The sequence below is a fragment of the Cyprinodon variegatus genome, unplaced genomic scaffold, assembly GCF_000732505.1.
Source record: "Cyprinodon variegatus isolate N-32 unplaced genomic scaffold, C_variegatus-1.0 Scaffold82, whole genome shotgun sequence".
NCBI lineage: Eukaryota > Metazoa > Chordata > Actinopteri > Cyprinodontiformes > Cyprinodontidae > Cyprinodon > Cyprinodon variegatus.
This window is the reverse complement of record NW_015150535.1, coordinates 1,349,043-1,358,589: the sequence shown is the minus strand read 5'-3', so window position 1 is coordinate 1,358,589 and position 9,547 is coordinate 1,349,043. Positions and strand designations below refer to the sequence as shown.

The 9,547-nt window shown below is 40.1% G+C and overlaps 1 protein-coding gene across 1 annotated transcript in view; it reads right to left on the bottom strand.

Annotated features, from left to right (window-relative positions):
* dfnb31 (deafness, autosomal recessive 31) overlaps positions 1–9,108 on the bottom strand; it is a 240,174-nt gene extending 231,066 nt beyond the window's left edge. Inside the window, exon 1 of the mRNA XM_015373172.1 lies at positions 7,711–9,108. Coding sequence (XP_015228658.1) covers positions 7,711–8,454 — 744 coding nt within the window. The 5' untranslated portion in view covers positions 8,455–9,108. The remainder of the gene's footprint in view (positions 1–7,710) is intronic.
* Positions 9,109–9,547: the final 439 nt, after the last annotated feature.

Below are 9,547 nucleotides of genomic sequence, written 5' to 3'. Positions count from 1 at the left end.
TTTTCATGCATTCGTGTGGACGCTCACATTTATTTTACTTCTTTGTCTTTGTGGCAAACGTTTTGGAAAATATCAGCGTTTCGTGTTCGTTTTGACTTCGTGTGGACAGGGCCTTAAACAACCCCCATTCCAAAGGGGCAGAGCCATTCGTCCCGTTCAATTTGCGTGTTTTCTAAGCCAAAGCAAGGCTTTGTTTGGTCCACCCTATAAAGCCTCAAACTCAATGCCATTTCTGAAAGTTTTAAATGAAAAAGCTTCCTAGATGGGAAGCAGTACGTTTTCAAACTTGGAAATAACGTCCAGTGGATTATTTTTTAACTTTTTTTTGAATGGCTATGACCTGGATGACTTAGAATCTTCACCAGCAACTATAAAAATAAAAGCGCATCTCTTGTCAAATTTAAAAGCACCCATTTATTTTAAACAAAATAAAAATCAGAGTGCGTAACATTGCTCATATTTACATACAAGACAAAATCTTTTTACCAATGTCTTGTAGAGCTAAGTGATGCCAAGTGGCTCTGCCTCAAGGCTCTGCATCTAGGCTAATGCTAGTGAACGCAGCTTAATGCGTGGCGCCCTCCTATTGGTTACAAGGTAAAATGGTGAGCGTTATTTTAAGAAGTTTGAATGAACCTGTAAAGAACAAGCAGTGGTTCTCTGGTTTAATCATGTGATGAAAAAAACATAACAGATCTAGGAATCTCTATCAAGCACTTTTCACCTTTTGTGAAAATAAACCAAGGAGAAGCCATTTTGCGATTTCACCAAAACAGGATAAAATCTTCTTTATCAGCCAAATCTTGGTCTAAATTTGAGCACTATGCAGACTAACTGTTAAGAGACTTTATGAGAACACGGCTCAGCTGTAGCAGCAAACATTCAAATAAAACGTGTCTGCTTGCTGAATGAAATTAATTCATGGGTTGGAAAATGACACCTGATTAAACATACAATTAAAGCACTGTTAAATGTCCCAAACAACTGAGATGCAGTGATGCTTGAAGAATTCTGATGTTGGACAATATTAACATCCGAGGTCATTTAAACCAGATATTTAATTCAGTATAAAAGCATTTCCTCTGGATCTGGCACTAAAATCATAAAGTCTTCCTGTTGTAGCTCAGTTAGGATGACAATAATTATCTCCATTTGCTCAATGACAAAATAACATGAACGTTTTCAATTACTTTCCTTAGTCAAAGTTTTATGTTCACTAAACTAAGCTTTTAAATAATTTGAAAAAGCCCAGTTGCTTATATTTAATGATGCATCAGTTTTGACTCCAACTGAACATAAAATAATTTATTTAATGTGTATTCTAGTGATGGATGCATTTACAGACTAGAAATAGTAAAAGTTCTTAGTTTTAATGGAAGGAGGCAACCTATGATTTTTCAGGATTTAACCTGGTTATCAACAAAAATAAATGCATATACTAGAAAAAGATATTTTTCATCATCACTAAACAAAATCATCATCATAAATAATGTATCTTAGAGAAAATGCCTGATTTTATTAATCCCCTCATGACTATTTGTACAAATTTGACACCTCAGAGATCAATGAAGACCCGTGACCAACGTTCATCATCTGGGAAAAGATAGGAAACAAAAATCAAACACTAGAAAACTACTGAGAGTGATAAAAGCCAGGCAGGATGAGGAAAAGATATTTCAGTCTCTCACAAAACACTTCATCTCACATAATCCCAGTTTCTCTTTTATTGCCTCATTTAGTGCTCATTAATCTAATAGAAAAGCTCATTTCAAAGTGTGCAGCGCTGTCAAAGTCTCTGGAGATTTAACTGTTAGCTGAATTATTGGGCAGGCGTTACACCCCTTTTGTTTTATAATGTTCAGGTCATCGATTTTTAATGCTGATCTATGGAGCTTTGCACAAGTTTTAATACTTAAACTTTCTAATAACCCAAAACTTCTGTGTATTTTGTACAGTATGATGGACCGAAACAATGCGCATAAAAAAAAAACAGTATTGAGTGCAGCTCATCAGCTAAAAAGGATTTTTTTAGAGAACATTATTGAACAGACAGAGCAAAAATAAAGCAAAAACAGGAAAGAGTTCTGGGGAAATGACACAGAATCCTGTTTAAAGTTTGCTTTAAACCATGTAGACAACCCAGAAATCTGGGAAATGCTCCCCAGCAGGTACCCCACACTGCAAGTCAGAGTGAACAAAACATCCCAATGTTAAAGCATAGTGGTGGCTGCATTATACTATATATTTCTCAAGCAGGGATGCCGAGGTTAGCAATCATATGGGAAACTCAATTTCTAAATTCTATCTAGGTTTTCTAAATGGAAAATGAAAATCGTAGTGGATTTTTCATTTTGACGATAACAGACACAATACAGTCAAACCTGTGTCCTACTCTTTATATATGTCTAAAGAGGGTCAGCTAATGTGAAGCTACCCATCTGCACAGTCATGTTCTCTCAAAATGCATAAAATCATAAGCTCCCTATCGAAGGATAGCCCTCACAATCCAGACTTCTAAGTAGGGGTGTAAATAATAATTGTTTTGCATCGATGCATCGATCCAACAGCCGACGATCCGATGAATCGACACGTCCGCAAGAGAATCGATTCATGTTTTTTTTTTTCCTCCGGTCTATTTTTATCCATTTGCTCCTAGGCGTAATTCTCCCTCCCGTGCTGCGGTGGCGCTAAACCTATTTTGCCCTCCTACCTCGCTTCCTGGTTATACTCTTACAGCAGTGTGTTGCAGTGAGCTTGATGCAGACATTTTTAAATTACGCTCAATATTGAAGCGTGGTCTGTGCTACACGCTGTGGGTCTAGATACGGCCGAGGCGGTGAGGAAGTGGGGGCTAGTTTAGTCCGACGACGGAGGGACATGAGGGCCATAAAGAGCGGAGATCCAGGTGGAAAAAGGGTCCCAGCGTTCTTGCGCACTTCGCTCTTCTAGCGGGTCAAACTTCACGAGTTGTTTTCCGCAATTTCGGTCATAAAAACAAAACAAGTCGGCCTCCTGTCTGCAGCACTGTTTGCGGTCAGCTACAATTTGGGAGAGGAGCAGCAGAGCGTCTGTGGAGGGGGCGGGACGTCTGGAGCCGAGGTATTGCATTGCACTCATTGCACTGATTTTCTGCAGTATTTTTGCAGTATTCTTTGATGCAACTTTTCTACTTCTGTTATTTGCTGTTGTTTCTAAAAAAAAAAAAATGCATAACGATATTACAGCTTTCATTGATTTATTTCAAACTTGAAACTTTGTTTAGCCTGTAAGGTGTAAAAAAAAAAATAATTAAAAAATTAATCGATTAATCGAATTGAATTGTGGTGTATTCTTGAGTATCAAAACTAATCGAATCGTTGGGTCAGGAAATCGATACTGAATGGATGTGATTTACACCCCTACTTCTAAATGTGGCATGCTGACCTGGCAAAAGAGATCTGGTCCAAATCGCACACTTTTATGGACAACAAGCTGATTTATTCCCCACCTATAAAAACAGATGTAACCCATCTAACAGCCCTGACCCAAATCTAACAGTTGATGCACAGATGGCCTATTAAAAGTTTTCTCATTCACATTTTTTACAACAGAATTTTAATATTCTGGACACAAAGTATCTACATTTATAGGTAAAGCTGCAGTCAGCTTCCGATTTGGCAGATTGGTAAAGGAATATTTAAAGGAACATTTCCCTTTTTTTCTTTAATCTGGATTAGTTTACAACAGCTCTGTTATAAAATCTATTAAAACTGATTGGTGATATTAGGATAAGATTATCCTTCCTCAGAAAAGTTCCTTTAAAGGTCCCATATTATGAAAAAGTTGGTGATCTGCTGATCTGTTTTTAGTATTATTATTATTTTTTCTTTTGTGTCTTGAGGAAACATGCTGGGAACTGGTGCAGTAACATTTATTTTGCTTGCAAAAAGTGAATAACTTGCTTTATTTTGGTCTAAAGGTGAGGAAAACAGGGAATTAGCCCTTTTCTGATCATCAATTAAATATGTTTATCAGTGTCTTTTTCTGTCGGGGACATGAACACTAAAAATATGAGTTTTAATACGGAGAGGAATGAGAAACATCCTTTAACCCAGAAATGCACATATTTAGCAATACAGTTAAAATAGACTACACACTTTATTGTCCTCAAACCTATACAGAGAAATTGAAGACTTCCGGATCCCTGAAATGGTTTGTAATCATTTCATTGTCCTCTTCATAAAATCCAGTGATAGAGGTGCAGAATGAAGTAGGACAACTGTTTTTAATATTCTTTTTTGTTGCTGCATTTTTTATTTTATTTATTTTTTCCTACTTGCTTTGATTCTGTTTTATCTTCCCGTATTTTAATCATGTAAAGCACTTTGCATTGTCTTTGTACTGAATTGTGCTATACAAATACATTTGCCTTGCCTTGCCTAGGACAAAGATATACCAGGTTTGTTTACAAATAATTACAATTCTTATATTCTTAAAGTAAAGCTAGAATAAATGTTCATATTTTCAAAAGAAATCAAGTTTAATTCCCATTAGTTACGCTTTACAGGTACAAATGTATGCTTTAGCCATTTGGTTATGACCACAGTGGCTTTGCATTACCAGCTCCATTACATTAAACACATTCTTCTTGCTCCTGAGTCTCACTTTCAGTCAACTAGTAGAAAAAGACAACCTCCGTCCATTCAAACCTGCACACAAACACACGCGCCTCTATGGTTACCAACTGCTCTCAGGGTGTCCGGTTCCCGTGGAGCTTCCTAGAAGAACTGATCTAAAGTTTACCCTGCTGTAGAGCCTCTGCACTGATGGTGTGAGCTAAAAACACACAGTTAGGGCCCTACAATGTATAGGAGCTTGTTATCTCCCAGAGGGGTCATGTACACGAGCTTTGAGCGTGCAACACTTAAGAGAGCCACTAAACAGCCTGGTTGCCTTGACGCTGACACGCAGTGGACCAATAAATGAACCTCAGAGCTCCTTCAGTAAGTGATGTGACCGAGCCACCTCTGTGCACCGACTCACAAACTAGAGCGCCATCCTTTTTTAGAATGACTTTTTATAGGCTGTTCAAGCTCTGGCTGCTAAACACTGTACTCATAGCATCACGTAGCTTACCCTTATTAAGACCTTTAAATTCAGTGACTTCAGTCATAAAAATGAAACTATCACAACAAGACATTTCTGCTCCATTCATGAGTTTTTAGAAAGCGGAGCTGAGATCTGGTGATGAAGTAACAACAGAGGGGAGGGAGCTCTGGTTCTAGGCCAGAACATTAGTGGGATTTGCTCCTTTCTTACCATTAGTAGTAAAAACTGTTTACATGCATAAGGTCTCAATCATTTAGAATCAAACACCACAGAAAGACTTTCACACATAGATGTTCAATGCTACGTGTTCATAGGTTGTTCATTGAAAACCAAACCTTTGAGTCAGAGTAGTTTCACTCCCCCATCTCCAACCAGTGAGACTGTTCCCAGATTAAAGCTTTGACTCCAAACACACATTTATAGCTGCCTGGTAGGACGCAGGGTGAGACGTAGCACCTCTTATCTAGGGGTGATTCAATACAACTTATTCCATTTCTGATACAATACCGATATTGCAGCTTTTGAGAAGCGACGGATACCGATACTGATGCTATAGAGCAGCGGTCCCCAACCTTTTTTGCACCAGGGACCGCTATATTTCACACAATATTTTCACGGACCGGCCGGGGGGGGCCGGTGGGGGAAATACGATCAAGTAAAAATGATACGACTGGCATAAAATCACATACAAACAGCATAAAAATAAAACAACAAGTCGGTCCCATCTAGGCGTAATCGGAGAAAATGACAGACGAAGTGTGCTCCTGATGTCCAGTCTGCTTCGTAGCTTTGTTTTGGTCGCTTTAACCGCAGAAAATGCCGCTTCACAAAGATAGGACGAGTGTTGAACTGAATTAACCTGTGTCAAGAGGCACAGATGCACCGACTGACGTAATTGGGAGAGAATACCGCAATTTTTTATATTTTTCAAAATAAAACATCACTCAGACTCTGATCGTCGATAAATTATATATATATACTTTTTTCTGTGCGGCCCAGTACCAAATGACCCACGGACCGGTACTGGTAAGCTTATATGGGAGATTCTATTCTGAAATCTATTTTTTAGCTAATATTATACTACCTTTCAATATCACCTCAGGACATCCCAACTTTAAGTAAACTTAGCCCAACTATCCAGCTTTTCCAAGGGAGCTATAGTCCTCCTCACTATCCTCCACTTCAGTAGAGGTTGTATGGCAATCAACAAGTGCCAAATGTTTGCTATTTTCCTACTCGGCTGGAAAAACAAACTAGAAAAAGTCACAGTTTAATAAGTCAGGACACTGCTGAAGCCTCAGAAAATGCCACCAGAACGCAAGTGCCACTTTAAATGTCACGTTCTGAAAGGTGAATGATAAAAACTTTGTTTATTCAGCCAGTGAACTTTCGTGGCATAAAGTTGCACAATTAATGTCTGTTTATGAGCAGCAGAAAAAAAGTCAATGAGCAGGAACAGTCCAAAAGCTAACATACTTTACAACCGATTCTTAACAGTTGTTTACTGGCATCTATTTTTACACACCTACTGTGCAGCACAGTATTAGATAACCTTGTAAAAACGACAACATTGGGAAATATTTCACTGACAATAATCTGGTACATCCTTGTTCCTCTCTGTTAATCTGTGCTTCATACACTCTTGGATCTTTAACATTGTCAGTACTGACACTTGTGCCCAGTTTGAGCATCTGCTTTAGACTCTGTCCAACACACTTAATAATATTGTATAAAAACACCACCTCAAAACTTTAACTATATCAGCTAACAATTACTGCACATTAATATTGCACAGACCGACATCTCAGAGACAATATATTTACATATTGTGCAGTATTACTCTACAGTCTTAGAACCCGCCAATCTTTCCTTTTTGCAGATCATAAATTCTATGAATTGATGCCTTAATTCAGATCCATTACCTTGACACATAATCCTGACGTCTTCTAAAAATATTGGTGAGGTGGTTCACAAAAAAAAATGGCCATCTGATATTTACTGCACAGGTGCAAGACATGAAAAGCCACTTTTAATTAGCACATGTTTCGTTTTAACAACATAAAATACAGCTTTTTTTGTGGGTTTTCTGCCAGCACTAATAATTATGACTCAACAGAGAGAAAATACATAAATTTTGTAATAAATGATTCACATTCTACTAAACACTAATATGAATTACATCCGTCTCTTTTAATTTGGCTCATCTCAGCTGAATTAGTGGGCTTATTCTACTCTCCCATGGGTCTTTACTTACTGATATGTTTGCCTTGGATGGTTTCTGTGCGTTTGGATACGCAGAAAAAAACAAAGAAATATTTTTCTTCAGAAGTGATCAGTCAAAAATACAACAATAACTCTTAATAATGTAAAACCAAACTGGAAAAGTCAAAGTTCATCAAGCAACCTTTCTAAAATGCATGAAATAAAGTAAATAAAATCCCTTTTTAAAACGGTAAACAGTATTGTATAATGTTATCAGCTGATTATAATGCAAAACTGGTTAAAATAAACAAAACAATGTTATAGTTTGGTGTAAAGTCGGATATGATGTGTTTTTAAACCAAATTTAGAGTATGTCTGACTTTTTTTGTGAGGCTGTAAAAGCAGGAAAACGTCCCTTACCTTCACCGCTTCAGCGTGGGTGACTTTATCAAAGACTTTATCGTTAACTTTCATAATCTGATCGCCGATCCGGAGCCCCTGTTTCTCCGCCAGGCTCCCGGGCTCCACCAGGGACACGTAGATCCCCACTCCATGCTCCGAGCCGCCGCGGATGCTGAAGCCCAGGCCCTCGTTGCTCTTGTGCCGCTTCATGGTGACCTGGCGCAGCTCCCCGGGCGGCTCATGGATGAAGTTCCTGCCGAGCAGAGGCACCAGCGGAGCTGTCCCCTCGCTGCTGGTGCTGAAGCTGTCCGGGGAGCCCCGCAGCGCGACCTGCAACTCCGGGGGTTTGTTCGGCGACAGGTTCCCAGAGGGTGTCGGACTGGCGCTGGGGAAGTCTCCCGATGGGGGGTCGGCGTGGCCGTTGTTTGCAACTAAATCCGACTTTAAGTAAAGCCCCTCCGAGGTGTACTGCTCGAACAGGAGCTGGTCCGAGCGGGGGATGACCAGCCGCAGCATGGGGAGCAGCTGCCGTTTGCTGGGCGCGTTGAGGATCACGTTGAGGGTTTGCACCAAGTCGTAAACGTTGCGCTTGGAGTGGTAAACGTTGAGGCAGTGGATGAACTGCTCCCTCTCGAAGTCGCTGAGCAGGAGGTTGAGCGCGTTGTGCAGCTTCCGCACGTTGGCCGACAGCGTGCGGGCGCTGGAAGCCACCGAGTTGGCCGAGGAGCTGAGCGACATGCGCTCCAGGTCGGTGCTGCTCATCCTGGCGGCTGGACCGGGACACGGCGCCACAGCGGGTTCTGGACAGGGGGGGGTTAGAGGGCAGGCATTCCGGGATGGAGCCGATGGATAGGACCGGTTCGAGGCATCAGGAGCGCCGGAGTGGATCAACGATCCGCATAATGTCCAGTCCGGCCAGGGATAGAACGATAAAAGTTGTTCCAAACTATTTCACTATCTGAAAATATTCCAAAGCCAACATATCCTTTTAGTTTAAGTTTAAAAAGGGGAATGGTGCGCAAACGGTGGGAAGAGCTGGAGAGCTTAATGCGCAACGTAAGGCTCTCAGTGTCATTAGCTGCTGTGTTTTTTTTCCAGGAGGTCAGGTGGACACCGAGCCGCCCCTTCTCTGGTGTCTCTCTCCGACAAAAGCTCCAGAAATAAAAAAAAAAAAGACAAACAAACCCTTCAACCGCAAATTACATCTATTCCTACAAATTGAACAACAAACAAAAAAACAATTTCTTTACTCCAGAAAGAAAAGAAAAAACTTATCCCCCTCTCAGGCAGTTATCCCTATAAGATCCAGCTCTAATACCCCACAGCTGCTGAGAATATAAATTCCACGCGTGTAAAGTGCACCGCGTCAGTTTGTTGCTCTCCGCGTGCAGAGACGCGGCCCCATGTAGCAGCTCCACGGACTTTACTACAGCGACTGAAGAAGCGGTTCTTACTTACCGTCATTTGTGCGGAAATGACGCAACCGGACCCAGCCAATAGAGCTCTAGTAAATGATGGAGCGCGTCTGCAGCTCCGACAGCAAACAACTCACAGCTGACTTCAAAATAAAACATTAGAAGGTTTCTAAGCCAGGATTTTAACACCTACTTCACTATTTTTATAGCTTACAAATAAATATAGTTTAAACTTCTCTACATTTTCAAACAAAAGGGGGAACTTCTACATTATTGTAATTTTAAACTACAACATAGAAGAGCTTAAATTAAATTAAGTTTAAGTCTCATTCTAAGTTGAATGTTTGAAAAAAAGAAAAAAATAATGAACAAAAACGTTGATTATGAAGAAAACCCCAGAATAAATGCAATGAGTCTAACAGATGAAAGAACATAACATT